General features: G+C 43.1%; 7 protein-coding genes across 11 annotated transcripts in view; 6 read left to right on the top strand and 1 right to left on the bottom strand.

The window, feature by feature from the left end:
* The window catches only part of LOC6725966 (flotillin-2), a 101242-nt gene that overhangs the window by 9920 nt on the left and 70081 nt on the right, over positions 1–21241 (bottom strand). The gene's annotated exons all lie outside the window — the stretch shown is intronic.
* On the top strand, positions 405–4459 carry LOC6725972 (glucose dehydrogenase [FAD, quinone]). Its single transcript, XM_039297247.2, has 3 exons — positions 405–606; positions 2175–2647; positions 2767–4459. Exons 2-3 carry the CDS (start codon positions 2266–2268, stop codon positions 4263–4265), a joined length of 1881 nt encoding a protein of 626 aa, XP_039153181.1. The 5' UTR covers positions 405–606; positions 2175–2265; the 3' UTR covers positions 4266–4459.
* Positions 5039–7269, top strand: LOC27209265 (glucose dehydrogenase [FAD, quinone]). The gene has a single exon (XM_016184723.3). It carries the CDS (start codon positions 5138–5140, stop codon positions 7112–7114), a length of 1977 nt encoding a protein of 658 aa, XP_016039334.1. The 5' UTR covers positions 5039–5137; the 3' UTR covers positions 7115–7269.
* Positions 8652–10693, top strand: LOC6731836 (glucose dehydrogenase [FAD, quinone]). The gene is made up of 2 exons (XM_002078935.4): positions 8652–9298; positions 9351–10693. The coding sequence occupies exons 1-2, from the start codon at positions 8679–8681 to the stop codon at positions 10630–10632; spliced, it is 1902 nt and encodes a 633-aa protein (XP_002078971.1). The 5' UTR covers positions 8652–8678; the 3' UTR covers positions 10633–10693.
* On the top strand, positions 11651–12836 carry LOC6740133. The gene is made up of 2 exons (XM_002076980.4): positions 11651–11892; positions 12207–12836. The coding sequence occupies exons 1-2, from the start codon at positions 11697–11699 to the stop codon at positions 12320–12322; spliced, it is 312 nt and encodes a 103-aa protein (XP_002077016.1). The 5' UTR covers positions 11651–11696; the 3' UTR covers positions 12323–12836.
* Positions 13417–16022, top strand: LOC27207668 (glucose dehydrogenase [FAD, quinone]). The gene is made up of 2 exons (XM_002106919.4): positions 13417–13837; positions 14279–16022. Exons 1-2 carry the CDS (start codon positions 13505–13507, stop codon positions 15890–15892), a joined length of 1947 nt encoding a protein of 648 aa, XP_002106955.2. The 5' UTR covers positions 13417–13504; the 3' UTR covers positions 15893–16022.
* Positions 16986–20710, top strand: LOC6725971 (glucose dehydrogenase [FAD, quinone]). Its single transcript, XM_016172573.2, has 3 exons — positions 16986–17129; positions 17610–18612; positions 19723–20710. The coding sequence occupies exons 2-3, from the start codon at positions 17640–17642 to the stop codon at positions 20619–20621; spliced, it is 1872 nt and encodes a 623-aa protein (XP_016039333.1). The 5' UTR covers positions 16986–17129; positions 17610–17639; the 3' UTR covers positions 20622–20710.

The following is a 21241-nucleotide window of genomic DNA, read 5'->3' as shown; positions in this document are numbered from 1 at the left end:
TGACCCACAAAAAGGTGTTGCCACCAGGCACGCCACCTTTTGTAGATCGTGGAGCTTTTGGCGCTGGTCTGCTGTCCAAACAGTAAGAGTGAAAGCATTTCGCCGAACCGGGTGTTTTTGTTGGTATGTGTGTTGGCTACGTGCCGGCAAACACGTCACAAAGTCCGAAACTGAATGGATATATCTATGTACACATGTCCAGCCAAACAGGAAGTGTAATATTCATAGCTCCATTGTCCATTTTGAGTGGACAAAAAAAGTAACGGTCCCGCTGACCAAAAGGGCACCATACCTGCACTCTCCAATGAGCTTCGGAAAAAAGAGTTGTGAAAAGAGAATGGGAGTTCGATGGAGAGCGGAGCGGTGGAGAGAGCATCATACCATCACTAGCGGTTTCTTCGGCATTTCTTTCTTCAGTTACCAAGCGAACCTCTAAGCGCGAGGTCGTTTTTTGAAGCTCCGCCAAGGGAATTGTGACGAAAATCGCTTGGGAAGTGCGCACGCATGCGCAAAGCCAAAGAAAAGAAAGAAAGTGCGCACAAAAAAAAAATATAAAAACAAACAAATCGCGCTGGGGAAGTCGAGAATTGTTATTTCGTTTCTCAAGTGAGTAAAACAAAAACAAAAAGCAAGGCGAGAGAGAAGAGAGCGAAATAAAGTGTGCCAAGCGCGAAAAACGTACATATTCAAAAAAGAAATCAAAGTCAAACAAGAATCGGGGCTCCAAAAAGGAATACGCACAGCCTATTCTTCGACGCCTACGCAGAAGCTTTCTTCTTTCAACAAATGTGATTCATGCCGCTAACTTACTGTTACGCATTTCACTTTGGCGACCGTTTGCTAATTTATTTAGCAGAATATTTTCATGTTACATTTTAGTTTTTTTTTACAGTGGACTTTTTTTTTTGATACCTTGAACTTGATCTGTGAGCACATTCAACTCTTACAACCTGTTTGCAACAACAACAACAAGATAAGGCAGGAACAACAACAAGTTTTGTAATTGCCATTGACTAAAACAACAACAAAAAACGCAACATCAGTAACAGGCTCTAATAGTTACCATACTTTGATTATGCAAAGATTGGCAAGAGAAAACGCATTTCCTCTCTCTCAGCTTTTTTCTCACTGATAAGGCTATTAAGGAAAATAGCCATTACATATTTTCTGATAGTACGCAAAGAATTGATAAATCTAAAATGCTTTCTTAACAATCCATGTATTTAAAGATATTTTTTGAATATATTATCTTGTATTATTATATTTCTATAATTTTTAATTCAGTTCAATTTTGAACTACCAAGGGCAGTTTGTGCCAGGGGAAGTACCACTGTATCTAAGCAAACTGGTTGCAAGTGAGAGGACTACGTGTGAGTGAATGTGTTAGGGAATTTGTGAGTGTGCATCACAATTGTTGCATGCGGCTCGACCGGGAGTGAAAAGTTGCTAGCAGCTGCTTTTTTTCAGTTTTGTTTATTCCAATTGTTTTTGTTTTTGTATCGCTGCCCAGTGAAGTTTTATAATAGACTGGGAGATTTCACTTTTATGTGGGCGGCCCCCTATTCATCACACTTCCCCGCTTCAAAACAATCCATTTCATATTCCACTAATTTACATTCCAACACGTGATGCGACAGATTTTTGAAAAAATCAGATAAAATATCACTCGGATATATTATTAAGTATTTAGGTAGTAATGTAGACAGAAATTCATGTAGTGAGAAAGCGTATCACGATAGGGAATGTACTATACAGTATCAAACAACTTGTTGATCACTTTTTCTAAGAATTGAATATACCAAACCCGAAGTTACGAAGTCATTTATAAAACCACATAGCAAAAGAACCATTTACTTCTTAGCGATAGGGGGACTGTTTGCATTACCCATTAGCCAACTAGATTTATCGATCACGATCATCTGGAATCGTAATACTTCACAGAGTTAAGGGAATCCAGCCAAATGTATGCACAACAAATGCAAGTTACGAAATCGACGCGATCACAGCGATACGATCGTGATCAAAATATTGAGTATGAAAATCGCACCCTATAACCCGATTACATACGAAATGTCTATGCTACTTTTCATGTCATGTGTCCGCTTTTTTTTTCGGTTTTTATTCCCTTAAAACTTGCTTCTTTAACCGAAAATAAAATATGATTGTCATTGCAGCCACGTCGCATCTAAAATCAGCGACCTATATCTATATTTACATAAAGTAGACACCCCCTAACTGAATCCCAAGCGGATCCCGACCCAGAAAATGAGCTCGGCGATCGTTGGAGCCGCCTCGGCCATTGGAGGAGCGGTAACGGCGGCCACCAGCAACAGTTGGTTCATCCCGATGCTGATGGCAGCGGTGGCCTATTTCCAGTACGAGGAGATCATCGATCCGGAATCAAAGCCCAGTGATGTGGGCGGCGACGACATTCTCGACCATTATGACTTTATAGTGATAGGTGCCGGATCGGCGGGTGCCGTGGTGGCGAATCGATTGACGGAGGTGGAGAACTGGAACGTGCTTTTGCTGGAAGCCGGTGGCGATGAAACGGAACTCACGGACGTCCCTTTGATGGCCGGCTACCTGCAGCTGTCCAAGATTGACTGGCAGTACAAAACGGAACCATCGGGAACATCTTGCTTGGGTACGTCTGCCTAAGGGATCGTCTTAATTTTGAACACGATCTTTAATTTAATACATATATTTCTATAAAGTATAAGTAAAGGCCGATGACTAAGTTCCTATACATCTACTATGTTTCAGCAATGCAAGGAGGTCGCTGCAATTGGCCCAGAGGAAAGGTTCTCGGCGGAAGCTCAGTTCTCAACTATATGTTGTATCTGCGAGGATCTAAGCACGACTACGACAACTGGGAAGCTATGGGCAACCCCAGTTGGTCGTATCGCGACGCTCTGTACTACTTCAAGAAGTCGGAGGATAACACTAATCAGTATCTGGCCAATACACCCTATCATGCCACTGGTGGTTATCTGACAGTTGGCGAGGCTCCATATCACACACCGCTGGCGGCTAGTTTTGTGGAGGCCGGCGTGGAGATGGGCTACGAGAATCGGGATCTGAATGGTGAAAAGATGACCGGATTTATGATTGCCCAGGGCACAACACGACGCGGATCGCGGTGCTCCACGTCCAAGGCCTTCTTAAGACCTGCAAGATTACGTCCTAATTTGCACATCTCCATGAACTCACACGTAACTCGCATCATGATCGATCCCGTGACAAAACTAGCCTTCGGAGTGGAGTTTGTAAAGGATCAGAAACTCTACCATGTTAGGGCCACCAAGGAGGTGGTTCTATCCGGTGGATCGGTAAATAGTCCGCAACTGCTGATGCTCAGTGGCGTGGGTCCACGAAAGGAGTTGGCCAAACATCGAATACCGCTCATCAAGGAACTGAGTGTTGGTGAAAACCTGCAGGATCACATTGGTCTGGGCGGCCTGACTTTTCTGGTCAATCAACCCGTGTCCATTGTGGAGAATCGTTTTCATACCATGTCAACTGTACTGCAATACGCTGTATTTGGCCAAGGCCCATTGACCATATTGGGTGGAGTGGAGGGATTGGCCTACGTGAACACCAAGTATGCAAATAGCTCACTGGATTGGCCAGATATTGAGTTTCATTTTGTATCCGGATCGACGAATTCCGATGGCGGATCGCAACTGCGGAAGGCTCATGGATTAACTGATGCCTTCTACAGAGCTGTCTTCGAACCGATCAACAATCGAGATGCCTGGAGCATAATACCCATGTTGCTGAGACCGCGCAGCGTGGGAAGCATTCGCCTGAGGAGCGGAAATCCTTTCGATTACCCCTATATCTTTCCCAACTATCTGACGGATGACTTCGATATGAAGACCCTGATCGAGGGCGTGAAGATAGCGGTGGCATTATCCCGAACGAAAGCCATGCAGCGATTTGGGTCCAGAATTTCGAGCATCCGCTGGCCGGGATGCGAGCAAGTTCCCCTCTTCACCGATGCCTTTTGGGAATGTATGGTCAGGCGGTATACGTCCACCATTTATCACCCGGTGGGCACCTGCAAGATGGGCCCCTACTGGGACAAGGATGCAGTGGTGGACGCCAAGCTGAGGGTCTACGGGATCCGAGGACTGCGCGTCATTGATGCCAGTATTATGCCCAAGTTGGTGTCCGCCAATACGAATGCGCCAGTGATTATGATCGCCGAGAAGGGCAGCGATATGATCAAGGAGTTCTGGATCAAGAACACCATCGTCTGAACGAAACTTACTTTATAGAGTAGATAAACTATAGTTTTCCAGAGCTGATTTCTTAGCAGTTATAGGAACTCATTAATAAATCAGCTCAGTAAACTGTGTTTTATCCGTTGAATGACTGAATATCTGGTTATTGTGAATGTCTTAATGATTGAACTGAGTTTGATTGCCTGTGAGTGTTAAGATTAAGTGCCTGCGAGTTGTGTATATGTTTTAGAAATTAAGCCCAAGCTGATGACCCATCCAAAATTATTTTATCAAACTCGAATCGTCCCGTATTTTTTTTTTGAAGTATCTTATAAGCATGCCCTTGTATTTATTTTAATATAATGTGAACGCAATAAAAAATTAAAATACGGTCATTTCGTGGTTTTTGTTAAATTGGTCAGGGAATATGGACTTATCGCCTAAATTTCACTTATCAAAATGTTTATTATTTTATAGCTTTTGACGCTATCAATAATTGCTTTTATAACACACGAAAAAATTCAATAATTGGATCAACTAAGATAAGTTACTAATATTGTTAAAATACACAATATATGTACAATCTGATGGCAAGAGCTTTTTGTATAAGATCATTTCATTACGCTGAAATATTAACTGCTATACTAGTTAACAGTCTTAACAGCGCCACCTGTTGGCCGGGGCCTCAAGCTCAGGGCTATAAATATATATGGGCTTGAAATATTATATGTTTGCTTTCGTATTTTTATGGCCGACAAACAGAAAGCAGCACGAAAAATTAAATAAAAGCGGGCAGAGCATACGTATATTTTGGTTGATATGGTTATCGTTCGCGATATTCTTTTAATTGTGGCTGAAATGCCGTACCAAACGGATCGCTTACTTGATTAGTGTTAAATTAGTTAAAAATGAGCGATCAGCGCGTACACAAACCGCGGACAGTGGAGACCAGAACCCTTCTCCTCAATCGGATATTCCTGTTGCCACTGTTGCTTCTGTTTTTAGGGGAAAGTACATCAGTTGTGGCCCAATTTTTTTCGGTGGATAGCAGTGGACTAGGCATTTCGCTGATGCAATCCGTGGCCATAGCTCTGAATGCATCCAGCCTCGCCCTGGCCAACAACACCGCCTGGCCGTTGCATCACGAACCGCCGGAGGATCGCTTGGAGATCGAGAGCTATGACTATATAGTGGTGGGTGCAGGAAGTGCCGGGTCCATTGTGGCCAGTCGATTGAGTGAGCTGTGCCAGGTGAAGGTCCTGCTGCTGGAGGAGGGACAACTACCACCGCTGGAATCGGAAATCTTTGGCCTAACCGGTGCACTGCATCATGACGAGCGGTACATGTTCCTGGAGGAAGCAGTGCCCAATCCGAAATGCTGCCAGGCAATGGAATCCACGCACGGCTGCGTTTGGTGGCATGGACGCATGATGGGCGGTGGTGGTGCCATCAATGGCAATATCTATGTGCCCGGCAGTCAGGAGAACTTCAAACGCTGGAATTCAACCGGCTGGGATTGGACGCAAGTTCGGAAGACCTTCTCCCGCCTGCAGCAACGTCTGAATCCCTCCTATCTTCAACCGAATAAGCTGAACTTGAAGTTGGCCAACCTAATATACTCCGGTTCCGCAGAACTGGGTGTACCCCGGATGAAACAACCATTGATAGCTGGTGCTACGTTCGGTTACACTCATCATGTCCCGGTGACCGTAAACCAAGGACGAAGGGCCAGCAGTGCTCGTTTGTATTTGGCCAATGATCAAGTGAATAGAAGAGCGAACCTAAAGGTAATACGAGGCGCTCAAGTTCAGAAGGTACAACTAAATGCGGAGGGATCCCGAGCAACTGGTGTGATCTATACCGTAAATGGTGTGGAACACACGGCAAAAACGTCAGGGGAAGTTATCCTGAGCGCAGGAACCCTCAATTCCGCCAAGTTGCTTCTTTTTTCGGGCATCGGGCCGCGGGAGGAGCTACAAAGATGGAACATAACTACGCACCAGGACCTTCCAGTGGGTCGAAATCTACAAGATCATGGCATGATGCCGTTGTTTCTGCTCTTCGGTTCAAATTGTGCCGTCAACAGTACACGGGATCCCACAGAAAATCCCTATGCTCCTGTATCTGTCACACAGTATCTTCTGGAAAATCAGAAGGGTCCTTTGGCCAGTGGCTTCTACATGATGGGCTACATCAATTCCAGTTCGCCGAGCAGCAGTCGTGGTGAACCCGATCTGCATGTGGTGGCCCACACTCTTTTACCCAAAGGAAGTACCGGAAGCTTTGGCTACTTGGGCTTTCGGCCGGAGTTGGTTCAGGCTCAGCAGAATATTTTGCAGAAAGGAGATCTACTACAAATCATGGGCTCACTGTTGCGACCCCTTTCACATGGCAGAGTCAGTCTATTGAGTAAAAATTCCGCTGATCAGGCAAAAATCGAAAACCACTATGGCGAGGCTCTAGAGGATCAGCAGACGCTACTTCGCTATGTGCGATATATTCAAAAGTTGAGCAAAACCCGACCTTTTCGTCGATGTGGTCTACGGCTTTGGAAGCCGCCCCTTTCCGAATGCGATACATTAGCTGCCGATTCCGATGACTACTGGTTGTGTTACATCCGATATTTCTATGTGGGTGCCTGGCATTCCGTGGGCACTTGTCGCATGGCTCCAAGGAAGGAGGTGGATTCCGAGGAGGACGGAGGCGTGGTGGACGAAAGATTAAGGGTTCATGGGGTCAAGGGTCTTCGTGTGGTGGATGCCAGCATTATGCCGGAATTGCCAGCGGGCAATACGAATGGACCCGCCATGATGATTGGTGAAAAAGGGGCACAAATGATTCTCGACGATCGGGAGGCGAATAATGAGGTGGTTCAGGAATGCTGATCTTTTATAATATGTATTATAATTTTAAGAGGAACTGAAAATAAGTTTTGTTGATATCTCTGTAATAAACGAAAACCATATCTTTGCTGGAAAAATAAAGCTTTAGCACTAGTAGTTGGTATGGGATGCCATATTTTTATAGTTAATAATAATAATAATTTTTGCACGACTTTACTAAGTACTTTTTTGTCTATAACTTGACTAAAAATGGTCACACAGCAAAAAGAATTACCATTTTATACTCCTTATAACCAATACTAACCACCCCTTTCACTTTTAAACGGATTTTGTAAAATTAATTTTTGGCCAAATTTTCGCATTTTTTGTAAGGGGTACCATCATCAAAATTTGCGAAAAATTGAAAAATCTTAGAATTCTCAAACTTGAATGCAAATCGATTGGTATTTAAACAACGAACTCAGCGAGGTATGACATTCCTTATTTGGGTCAGTAATTTCAAAGTTTTGATCAAAATAGCGATTATTTTTTTCGCAAAAAATTTGGAAAACTATTTTTGGCAAAAAGCTCAATTTTCAAGTTGGCTTTTTTGTCTATAACTTGACTAAAAATGGTCTCACAGCAAAAAGAATTACCATTTTATACTCCTTATAACCAATACTAACCACCCCTTTCACTTTTAAACGGATTTTGTAAAATTAATTTTTCGCCAAATTTTCGCATTTTTTGTATCATCAAAATTTGCGAAAAAAGGCAAAAAATTCAAGTGTTCAAATTGGGATGACAGTCGATTGCGTATTTAATTAATTGAGATATTATTTTCCATATTCAGACGCATATATCCATAGTTATGAACAAAAACGGCTTATTTTCCAGCGGAAAATGAAGGAAAATGTTTTGGCAAAACAAAAACATGATTGGCTTTTCAGCTGCTAATCGAAACTATCAATTCCCATCACTTAATGCGCACATGCTAAACTTAATTTAATTATTATTAGTAATATTTAGATCTTGAAGAAAAGGTTAAAGTCTAGAACCAATTGTAAATGACCAATTAAATGTGCATATGTACGATATGAACAAGCATTTTTTAATTGCTTAAATGCGAACTCAGTTGCCTTCAATACACGAGTTTCTTTATGATCTTCCGCGCTTATCGTATTTTCCGCTTTTTTTCTCATTTTTGGAATGCTGTTTTGTTTTGGTGAGCCCATTTGTTTATGGTCGTGCTTGTAGTAAAGCTATAAGAATGCTCTATAAATAATATCCATTGTTTGGTATCAAGTTGTTATACATACATCTTATATTCTGATTCAGTCGCAATTGAGAACATAAGCCAATTTAAACAATGCAGATAACTTATTTTAAAGTACAATAAACTTTAATTAACATAAGGTATAATTTCTGAATTACCATATTCTCTTGCAGGCCAGTGTTATCTTGGAGTAACTGGGATTGCAGAAGCCCGTGTTTTGCATATTGGTCAATGCACTCACAGAAATAATGCATCTTGGTGGATCAGCAAAATTGACTTGAGCTGGATCAGCAGTTTCGCTGGAGTATAGAAAAATAGTTGCGCCGAAACTCAGTCAGTTGTATTTTCACGATGTCGGCGATCAACACGTTTGTGGCCATGTGGCGGTTTCTGCTGACCCTTGGCCCCTCGGCCATGATCATCCTGCTCCTGAACAAGGGAATCCTGGAGCAGCGGCCGGATATTGTGGATGAGCAGCATCGCGTTCGCTCCATACATATCGAAGATCTTCGTGAATCTTACGATTTTATAGTCATTGGCGGCGGATCGGCGGGTTGTGTTTTGGCCGCCAGACTCTCGGAGAATCCGGAATGGAGTGTACTTCTGTTGGAGGCCGGAGGGGATGAGCCCCTTCTCATCGATTTGCCGCAACTGTATCCGGTGTTCCAGCGAAGTCCGTGGGACTGGAAATACCTTACCGAACCATCGGATCGATACTGTTTGGCCATGGAGGATCAACGCTGCTTTTGGCCAAGGGCCAAAGTCTTGGGAGGATGCAGTTCCATCAACGCGATGATGTATATACGTGGAAATAGACGGGACTACGATCAATGGGCGGAATTGGGAAATCCCGGCTGGAATTATGACAATGTTCTGCACTATTTCCGCAAGTTGGAGGACATGAGGGTGCCTGGATTCGAACGTAGTCCGTACCATGGCCATGGAGGTCCCATTTCCGTTGAAAGATATAGGTGAGTTGCAAGTACAACTGTGAAATCGCATTTTTCAAAGTCATTTTTCTAGATTTCCTTCGCCGCTTTTGGATATTTTCATGAGGGCTGCCCAGCAGCTGGGCATGGTTCATCCCGATGGCGATTTCAATGGTCGCTCTCAGACAGGATTCGCTCCACCGCATGGAAGCCTCCGTGATGGATTGCGCTGCAGTGCCAACAAAGGATATATTCGACGCAGTTGGCAGCGTCCTAATTTGGATATCGTCCTCAAAGCCTTTGTCGAGCGAATTGTGATCGATCCGCAATCGCATCGAGCAATGGGAGTGATCTTCGAATACGGTCTGCTGAAGCACACGGTCAGAGCAAATCGGGAGGTGATTCTGTCCGCAGGATCCTTGGCTAGTCCACAGCTGCTGATGGTCAGTGGTGTGGGCCCGAGGAATCAACTGGAACCACTAGGCATTCCGGTGCTGCAGCATTTACCCGGCGTGGGTGGCAATCTGCAGGATCACATCTCCACCTCGGGTGCAATCTACACGTTTGACAGTCGACAAAATCGTCATCTGTCGTTTATTGTGCCCGAAATGATGAATGAACAGGCGGTGGAGGATTTCGTTCAAGGATCAGATAGCTTCTTCTACGCCATGCCAGTGAGTGAGGTGATGGGCTTCTTCAGCACTCGCTATCAGGATCCCCGACTGGATTGGCCCGATGTTCAGATCTTTATGGGTAGCTATGGCTATGGAGCCGATGGTGGAATGATTGGTCGCAGAGGAGCTGCCATTACATTGGACAACTATGCCGAGGCATTTGAGCCGGTGATCTACCAGGACTCGTTTGTGATAGCTCCACTGCTGATGCGACCACGCTCCAGGGGATTCCTACAGATACGCTCTGCAGACCCTAAAGTCCATCCCCTAATCCATGCCAACTACTATGACGATCCGCACGACATGGCCGTGATGGTGGAGGGCCTGAAGTTGGCCCATCGTCTAACCCAAACTCCGGTGATGCAATCCCTGAATGCCACTATGAACATCTACGAGTGGCGCAATTGCCCGGAGGTGGAGTACCTCAGCGATGCCTTTTGGGAGTGCTTGGCCAGATTCTACTCGCAGACGATCTACCATCCGGTGGGCACATGCAAGATGGCACCAGCTTCGGATCCCGCCGGTGTCGTAGATCCCCGACTGCGGGTCAGAGGAATGCGGGGATTGCGGGTCATCGATGCCAGTATAATGCCCACTATTCCAACTGGGAATACGAATGCTCCGACTCTAATGCTGGCGGAAAGGGGAGCGGATATCATCAAGGAGGACTGGCGCCACTATAGAGATGGAGGCTGGGGTTAGGTACCATGATATTTTTTCTTTTGTACTTTAATTTAAACCAATAAAATAATTTTTAAACAGATAGAATGGTGGCTGCGTTGATTTACATATAGTATAGAGTAAGCTTGCCACAAAAAACGCTTGCCTCGTGCAATAGGAGAACCTTTATAAATATATACACTATACTTTTGCAATCATGAGAAGGTATACTATATTATGGATATGATAGAAAAACGATCTTGCAACCTAGATAAGCCCTTCGAGAACTATTAAATTAAATGCATGCCTGCCTAATTGCACACATATGGCATTGGATTTTTTCCTTTTAATTTTTTGCCTGGGAGTCAACGAATGCAGCCAATGCGATTAGTAATCCATATATCAATTGGAACTAACCATATATAATGGAGAACTATTCATTGTTGTCATTCCACAGGTCAGCTAATTTGCTTTGGTAATGATCTTGGCATTCATTTGACTCATGGTGCTGTTTGTTTCCCATTTTCAATTCAATTCATTTAGTTTTTCATTTATGCTATATTCTCTGTTTTAAAGTGTGAGAACTTGTAATAATGCTACCCAGCGTTTGGAACTTTCGCAATTTTGTAGTGATTACTTATGATATTGTATTCCGGTATAGTTTCGAGTGGAGAGCATATTAGTTTTGTGGCACAGTAGCTTTAAAAATTAAATAACTTTTTCAAAAAAAACAATATTACAAGCCATTTTAAAATTTTACACAAATTGTTCCCTTTATTTTAATTAGTAATTTTAATCTAACTATTTTCCCTTTAACATTTCTTTTAAATATTTTTTTTTGTAATTATGGAAACATGGCAAGGAGTATCTATAAGTTTCATTCATGATATGAAAGCATTGTTCTCAATCGATTTGGCCCGTAATTTATGAGCGGCCACTGAACCTAAATGGCAAATGGCAGCGCGAGCTTACGAGTTTTACCAGTTTGAGTGTCTCAGTGGGCCATGGCTTTGCTTTGGGCCGCAAATCGGAAGAGGTTTTCGAGACTTTTCATGCGAGTGCGCGGCGATTGAGCTGGTCATTCCACGTCCGCCACTGATCGCAAGATGACGCTCCCGAAGCTGCCCCCCAAGTGCATTCTACTCCTGGTGCTGCTGCTCCTGCTGGACTCCAGCCTGGCCAGGTCGCAACAGTTCTTCGTCGCCGAGGATGTGATAACAGGAACGCCAACTGGAACGGAAACTGCAGCTGCCAGCAGAACCGTTTTTGGTGATGATCAATTGCCCATCAACGATCCATCGGGTATGTATTAAAATGTTTCGAAAAATGTAATCAAATCATGTTTGATCCTATACAAGAAATCTCTTGGAATGCACAAGATCTTGTTTCCTGCATCAGTTTGCAACCTTATTAAGAATTTTAGAATAGATACCGTTAAAAGATATAGTTCCATGAATGAACTTAATTCCACATTTTCCGAAAGTATTGTTCCAAAATTTGTACTATCTCTTAAAACTCAATCCAGTTTGTTCCTAAACTTTGAATACATTTTTGATACAATTACAAGGCTTGAAATTTCATAAATATTTTTATTGATCTGGCATTTTTCCTTATAGATCTAAGTGCTGGTTTAAATTTGGCGCCCGTTGGCAGTCTGATTGCGGCAGCAGCGAATGCCGAACCCCCTGCCCCCGTTCAATTTATTCGCACGGCCATGAACAGCGGGCTCTGACCGCCAGGTGGCGCTAACCTGAATTCTGAAACACCCCAAAAATAATTGTCTCTAATTTTTAGCCGCCTTTTTGGGCACACGTTTTAATTACTTTGTTAAGCTGCATTTTTGTTTTTTTTTTTCTGTTTTTCATTAAGCTGAACTGCTTTGGTTTTGTTTGCTGCCTTAATGTGTGTTTGTGTCGAGCCAAGTGCTATAAATGATTTTATAATACTCGTTTAATCTGGTTACGACTTTTTCGGAGCGATAAAAACTGTGCAGTTTGGGACTCAGTTTTCAAAGCCATTTGTTATCTAAATGTGTTATCAAGGAAATTTCTGTTACGTTACTATTTTTCAATCTAACTTGGCTGCAGCTCTTAAATGGCGAGCAATGCTATCCGTAATACTTATTTATATATAAAGTTAAAATGTTATAAATTTCAAAAACAATTTTGTAATTTTTTAAATCTTCACTTTGATTTTAGAAAGATCACACAAATATTTAATAATAATATTATATTATATCATGGTTATTTGTTTATATGTCCTTCATCGAAATATTCCAATTGCATCCAGAATGCGATAGGGATCGAAAAATATGTAGAGTAATTGGAAGAAAGTAGTTCAAATGAGCGATGAACTCACTTCGATTGCGATTCTGGTTCTCATCATGATGATGCCGATTCACAAACTGGAAAATTTCTATACACTACTAACAATTATTTAAAACGTATAATGCTCCACTCTTTATCGTTAAAAATAAAGACACACTCGCTCAAAAGACAAACAACGATGCTTTCGATAAGCATTGAAAAGTCAACGTAAGCTTTTTACAGTTTTCACATTGATTAAAGTTTTATAGAGCTGCTAAGAATGTTTAAAGAAATCGGCAAACCATTTTTAATTAAAATTTAGTTTGGCTTCATTAGCGTTTCGGATTTTCTTCTTGTGTATTGAAAAATTAAATTAATCACCATTAAATGTATTTATTGTCTCTGCGTGCACTTGTAACACACTCGCTCTCGCTCTGCCAATGGCTGAGTCAACGTCCTCGGCGGATGGTCGCCGCAGGGGGAGGATGTACTGTACCTGCTTATCAGATCAGTGGCTATAAAAGCGAATCTTCAGCCGCGACTGCGCCTCAGAGACAAATAGAACCGGGTCCAAACGAGTGGCACAGGCTAACGCAAAGGCAAACGCAATGTCACTAGACGGTGGCCAGAATCTTAGCTTGGATGCGGCGGGCATTGGCCCACATCCATGTGGATCCGGTAGTTCGCCAGCACCACCTGGCATTGGGTTGTTGAGTGGCATGGTGACCGTTCTTGTGCAAACGCTTCTATCGTCTCAGTGCCTAGTTTCGCCCGCTAGCCAGTGGCCAGTGGACTATGTTGGCGATTTGAGTCAGCCCTACGATTTTGTGGTCATTGGAGCAGGATCGGCGGGATCCGTGGTGGCCAGCCGGCTGAGCGAGAATCCCGACTGGAGAGTGCTCGTCCTGGAGGCGGGCGGTGATCCACCCATCGAATCTGAGGTAAGTTCCTGTATACACATTGGCCTATGCCATGAGATCGTGCCTTGGTTTTTTCTAATCTCATACACAAAGCTCTGTAAAATACAATCTATCTAAACTTTTCCACTCTTGAGCTTTTCCATCTAGTAACGAGGCAAAACAAACCCACACCAAGACCATACCATAAAATAATAATAGTAAATATAATTATGATTACCTTATTAACAATTTGTATTCCAATGATGTAATAAACAATTTTCATCAAATCACAGGAGGTAATGGAGTTACCAAATCAATTGATGTTAGTTACTGCATTTAAATTTGCATAACAATGACTGTAGCATTCTTCATAGCATTAGGTTAAAATTTTACTCAAAAATCATTTTATGTCTATAAGTATGCAATAATTAGAATCGAATATATTTTAATTATATATATTAATACATTTGCAATTCCTTGCAGTTGCCGGCACTATTCTTTGGACTGCAGCACACGAAGTTCACGTGGAACTACTTCACAGAGCCCAGTGACGATGCCTGTCAGGGAATGAAAGATGGTCGCTGCTATTGGCCACGAGGCAAGATGCTGGGAGGATCGGGAGGAGCCAACGCCATGCTATATGTTCGTGGCAATCGCAGAGACTTTGATGGTTGGGCGGCAATGGGAAGCACGGGCTGGAGTTATGATCACGTGCTGCCGTTCTTCGAAAAGTCGGTCACGCCTCAAGGTAATGCCACCCATCCCAAGGGTTATGTAACCTTAAAACCGTTCGAGCGACAAGATAATGACATACATCAACTGATCATCGATGGAGCTCATGAGTTGGGACAGCCATATGTGGAGAGATTCCAAGAGGGCAGTGAAACGGGCTATGCCCACGTGCCGGGAACCGTGAGACAAGGTCAAAGGATGAGCACAGCCAAAGGATATTTGGGTGCAGTCGCCAAATCTCGATCCAATCTTCATGTGGTTAAGAATGCACTGGTCACCAAATTGGATCTCGATGGCGAAACGGTGACAGGAGTTAAATTCGAAAGGGCTGGTGTTAGCCATCGAGTGAAAGTGACCAAGGATGTGGTGATCTCGGCCGGCGCCATCGATTCACCAGCTCTTCTCCTGCGTTCCGGCATTGGTCCCAGTAAGCATTTGGAGGAGTTGGGCATACCCGTAGAACTAGATCTTCCAGGAGTTGGACGCAATCTCCAGGATCATGTCGTTGTGCCCATCTTTTTGAGACTGGACGAGGGTCAAGCCGAGCCAATGACAGAGAAGGCTGTCCTGGATGGTATATATCAGTACCTTATCCATCGCACCGGACCTCTGGCTGCTCACAGCACCGCCTCCTTGGTGGCGTTCATTAACACAAATGCGAGTAGCGATAGTGCTTATCCGGATACCGAGAACCATCACATGTTCTTCCAGAGAGCCGATCACGCTTCGCTGGAACTTTTTACCAAGGGTCTATCCATTCAAGACCAATACACAGACGTATTGCAAGAATATCTCAAGGACTCCCATTTGCTGTGCGTTTTTATTCTACTCTCACATCCTGCGGCCAGAGGTGAATTGCATCTAAAGAGTAGAGATCCCAAGGAGCCGCCGATCCTAACCAGTAATTACCTATCGGAATCGGAGGATGTGGCCACCTTGATGAGGGGCATACGCTACATCGAGTCCCTCGGACAGACCAAAGCTTTTCAGGATCACCTGGCCGAGATAGCTAGGATTCCGATTAAAGAGTGCGATCACATAGAGAACTACCGCAGTGACGAGTACTGGCGATGCTATGCCAAATACTTCACCGTCACGTGTTACCATCAATCGGGCACCGTGAAAATGGGCCCCGACTCCGATCACGAGGCCTGTGTAAGTCAGCGTTTGAAGGTTCATGGATTGGAGAACCTGCGAGTGGCGGATGCCAGCATAATGCCAGCGGTGGTCAGTGCCAATACGAATGCGGCCACGGTGATGATTGGTGAGAGGGCGGCCCACTTCATCCAGGAGGATTACCAGGGCGAGGCAGTTGGCGCCAATGGAGGTCTATGGGTGCCGCACATGCATGCGGATGACTTCTAGTTTGATAATTCCAAACACAGCCCTCCTTTCGATTGGCAACTTGTCAACAACAAGTTGTTGATATCAAAACAAAATGCATCCATTAAAATCTATTGATTTCAACACAATTCGGTTTATCGAACTATGTAAACTACACCCTTTCCTTTGCTTCACCAGAAGGTTCTAAGCAACAAGTTTAGCCCACGTTTAACAAAATTCTTAAATGGATATTTATAAAATGTTTTGCAAGTATTTCCCTACAAGATTTGTTTGTTATTGTTTAAGTATTAGTGATTAAATAGCATTTTTTTTTTACAATTATAATAAAAAATATAAAGAACGAAAATCAATGCTTATGTATTTGTTTGTTCTTTAATTATGAAAATGTTAGAATCTTTGCGCTTTTATAATTATAAGTTAATAGAATATATAAGAAGAATATATTTGCCAAGTAATGATGGACCTGAGCTTGCTTCCAAATACAGATAGATAAACGTTCTTTACATTTCGCTGTAGAATTCTCTAACTTATTTAGAACGAAGAATCATGCTCCTGATGAAGAAACAGATACAACATAAAAATCAGCTTCTGAAGCACCTGCCATTATTAAGATGTTTAGCATATTTTGCCCAAACTTGACCCACAAACCCATACAACAGGTTTGCGCTGGCGATACCTCAACAAAAATACAACCTGCTCTTATCAGCTGGAGGCGAAAGAAAAAAAACAACCAAAAAACACGGCCACCAACGAGCATAAAGATAACCGAGTGCAAAGCTAGGGAGGCTCTAGATTCTCCATTCTCCAATCTCTAATCTCGATTCACGATTCTCGATTTTGGGTGGCTTCTATGGGTCGCTGCGGGTTTATCACATCTCGATTAGCTAATCTTCGAGTGATAAGGGGAGTGCCGCGCAGCTGCTGAAGGCGGAAGGTGCGTCTAATTTATGTGTGTGTATATATGGGTATATATGCCATACACCTAGGTACGGCTATATATACACATACGACTCGAAGCGAAATGCAAATGTTTTCAAGCGATTTTTGTTTTTCTTTTTTTTTCTGTTGATTTACGGACGCCGATGGCATACGAAAAGCGTTCGCGGCCCGGCCGTACAAATTCCGGTTGAAAGCCGGTCCGGTAGAACAGTTGCCGTCGAGCGGAGAGAGCGTTCGCACGTGTGCCGCAGGTGGATTACGGATTTTTGGAGTCAAGGATTACCGCAGGATCACCCGAGGATAATACAGTGCTTAGCCAGTGGGTATTCCGTGGATTTAAAGTGCAAAGCTTAAAGATATCAGGAGTATTTTAAGTGCTTTATTTTGAATTTTATAAGGAAACCTATTGAATTTTTAAAGCAGATAGATAACTTCCGAAATCCTTGGCAAGGAAAATAGAGTCGGAGGACCAAATACTAATTGCTAGTTTGCTAAAGCTCCTAAATACATTTTTTTTAAAGAGCAGTGTACAAATTATTATTGTTTGAGAAAAAGTTCTTATGCATGTCCTATTGTTTTTTAAATACTTGTTTTTTTGTTTTTCTAAGAATTGGGATTGGTTCAGTATGAAAGCTTACGATGGAAAATTTCCAAAAGTCATAAAGTTTCTTTAACTATTTCTGACAATATTTAATCTAATAATAAAAAAAAGTATTTGTTCCTAAATAATTTGCTTTAAGAAGAATTTTAAAATGTTTTTTATCTCCAGTACTTTTTAAAATGACCAATTTTTTTTTAGCTCATCTAAAGGACATTTTGGAACACCACAATGGAGTTCCTTAGCGCCCAGTGCGCTGCCCGTTCGGCGGGTCCGGCAAATACGCTGATGTCCCTGCTCCTGTCCACGCTGATCACCAAGTATTGCGATCTGAGCGGACAAAATCAGTGGCCAGAGGACAAGGGCGATTGGCTGGATCAGGCTGGTGGCTTCAAGCATGACTACGACTTTATTGTGATTGGATCGGGTAGTTCGGGCGCAGTGGTTGCTGGTCGTCTGGCCGAGGTAAAGAACTGGAAGGTGCTGCTCCTGGAGGCCGGTGGTGATCCACCAATTGAGACGGAGTTCGTTGCCTGGCACATGGCCACCCAGTTCTCCGAATGGGATTGGCAGTACCACTCGAAACCGAACGGACGTGCCTGCATGGCGATGAAGGGCGAAAGTTGCCACTGGCCGAGGGGCAAAATGTTGGGCGGCACGAATGGAATGAATGCCATGATCTATGCCAGAGGAACGCGCAAGGATTTCGATGACTGGGAGGAGAGGGGCAATCCCGGATGGGGCTACGATGAGGTGCTGGAGCACTTCCGCAAGGCCGAGGATCTGCGTTCCACGCGACCGGACTACAAGCCCGGCGATCATGGCGTCGGTGGACCAATGGGACTGAACAATTACGTATCCGACAACGAATTCCGCACCACCATTCGCGCCGGCATGCAGGAGATGGGCTACGGCAGTGCTCCGGACTTCACCGAAGGCTCGTTTGTGGGTCAAATGGACATCTTGGGCACTCAGGACGGCGGTCGTCGTATCACCACTGCCCGATCTCATCTGAAGAAGAATACGCCCAATCTGCACATCCTGCGACATGCCCACGTCAAGAAGATCAATCTGGATCGCAACAATCGAGCGGAGAGTGTGACCTTTGTGCATCGCGGCAAGAAGGAGTACACCGTGAAGGCCAGCAAGGAGGTCATCGTGTCCGCCGGTGCCATTGGTTCACCCCAGATCCTGCTGCTCTCAGGTGAGTTTAACACTTAGTCAAGCAAGATTTGAATATGAAAGTAGCCATTACGAACAGTATTTGTTGGTATTATCATATAGTTTACAAAAGTACCATACCCGAAACCTTCAAAAATATCAGAAAACCCGTTTATATTAACGCGCTCAACTTATTTTTTGATAATATAAATAATGCAGATAAGTGAAAATAAGTTCTATATAAGAGTACCATCTTTAAACCTCTATTCTTGATAACATATAAATATCTGTTCGGATCTCCGGATAGTTAAATTCTGATAGTGTTTAAGCGAGGTACCTTTTCAATATGCAATTGATAACAGTCAGTTTAAAATAAGGAAATGCGAACACGATAGCGAGTTTAGATTAGAGTTTTTCTCAGTGCAAAAGTGAGATATACTTTCATCCTTCAATCCTACTTTAAGCCCCTAAATCTTGTTGATTTTAGTTTAGCTTCTGTTTTTGTTTGTTGCATCTAAAAAGCCTGAAAAGACTTTTGATAAGCGCGGATCGGGGGGCGATTAGATAGCCGGAATACGATATCAGACCCAAGCAACGGAGCCTCTTGTCGATGAGATGTCAATGTCAAATCGGCAGCAAGGTCGTGCAAGGTCAAGCGGTTATGTCTGTCCGATCGGTAGGGATTGTAAAAATATGTATGGAAAAGAACGTTCTAGCGAGATATAACAAAATCTATTACGATTGTGCGGTACTTCCCCTTCAAGCAGGGAGAACAATAAAATTACCAGCTGCCGACTTCTAGATTTTAAGTATAGTATTTCACCATAGTTGAAGTTTACAAACCTGCAAAGAAAAACAATACAAAAAACATTTAGTGAAATTGTTTGAGCGGAATATTTAGAACAAATCTTCTTGAAGAACAAGTTCTAATACAATTTTCATAATAATTCACATGAATTTTAAACTAAAATGGGACAGGTTTTTTAGTTTAACTTGGAAACGGGTTTCTCTATGTATATCAAACATTCTAAACAAAAAAATACGCAGCTAAATATACAGCTGGTTTTGATGATACACCGCAACTAGTTAAGCATTTGAGACTTTAAGTATGAAATGAGTTAGTTTAACTAATTGCAACCTTATATTTACTCAGGCATCGGTCCTGCCGATCACCTGAAGAGCCTGGGAATTCCCGTGAAACTGGACCTGCCCGTGGGTGAGAACCTCAAGGATCACGCCAGTCTGCCGGTGATCTTCCAGATCGACAAGTCCACTGCCCGGAAACCCACCGAGGAGGAGCTGGTGGATGCTATGTACAACCTGCTTATGGGTCGTTATAGCAAACTGTTGCACCACGAGGCCACCGCCTTGACGGGATTCATCAACACCACCTCGATTGAGGGACCCAATCCGGACATCCAGACCACCAATTTCTTCAGCCTGATGCAGAGTCCTGAACTGAAGGGCTATGTGGCTGCCACCGGATTTAATGATCGTGTGGCCAAGAGCATTTTGTCGGCCAACCAGGAGACCAATACCTACATTACATATTTGCTGCATTTGAAGCCTTTCTCGGCGGGAAGTTTGACCCTGCAATCTACGAACTATTTGGACGCTCCGATCATCGATCCCGGTTATATGACCGATGAGCGCGATGTAGACACCTATATCAGGGCCTTGAACATCTACAAGAACTTGCCGAATACCAAAGCCTTCAGTGAGCGGGAGGCCGCACTCCACAAACTGGATTTGGAGGCATGCAATGGTCTGACCTATCAGTCGGATGACTACTGGCGCTGCTATATCCGTCACATGACCACCACCGTTTACCATCCGGTCGGAACCACTCGCATGGGCCCATCCACTGATCCCACTGCCGTGGTGGATCCCCAATTGAGGGTTCATGGCGCCAAGGGATTGAGGGTGATCGATGCCAGCATTATGCCCGACATTGTGGGTGCCAACACCAATGCCGCCTGCATCATGATCGGCGAGAAGGGGGCGGACATGATCAAGGAGGAGTATCTGGGCGGAAAACACACCGAGCTCTAAGCTCAGCGATATTTTACGATATAAGCTTTAACTTTTTGTCAATTTTTTTTTTGTTATAATAAATATATGCTTCTTAAATAGAATTGTAATTGAATGTTTGAATCATGATATATCATATTAATAACAAGAAGGAGTAGTAACAATACTTGCAAAGTCAAAACATATAGAATTCAATTTGAAAATTATTAAAACGCCTTTTTTGCCTTAAATTCTCTTTAAGCCTTCTCGGCTTTCTACTCTACATATTTATGTACGTTTCCTTGATTTTTTACATGTCTTTGGTTGACGTCCTAACTAAAATGTACAATGGCTCTAAAACTGTTATAAGCTTCCAATAAATTACATTTGTCCTTGCTTTAAAATTGGAAAATTTAATATATCTTGGAATACATTGCTTTTTTTTTACTCTACCAGGATATTGAATAATTCCATCCAATTTAATTTTGGGTGTAAAATTCGATTGGTAATATGATTTATCTGGCAAATGCGAAAAACGCACCATCAGCATTAAGTGGCGATTGTATTGAATCTCGACGATACTTGATGCTCGGCCTGGTTAGCTTCGTTTTGGTTTTGATTGACAGCTTTCACTTTTAATTTTTTGCCGTTTTGTTTTATTT

This window comes from Drosophila simulans, chromosome X (genome assembly GCF_016746395.2).
Source record: "Drosophila simulans strain w501 chromosome X, Prin_Dsim_3.1, whole genome shotgun sequence".
Lineage (NCBI taxonomy): Eukaryota > Metazoa > Arthropoda > Insecta > Diptera > Drosophilidae > Drosophila > Drosophila simulans.
This window is presented reverse-complemented; position numbering and strand designations above follow the sequence as displayed.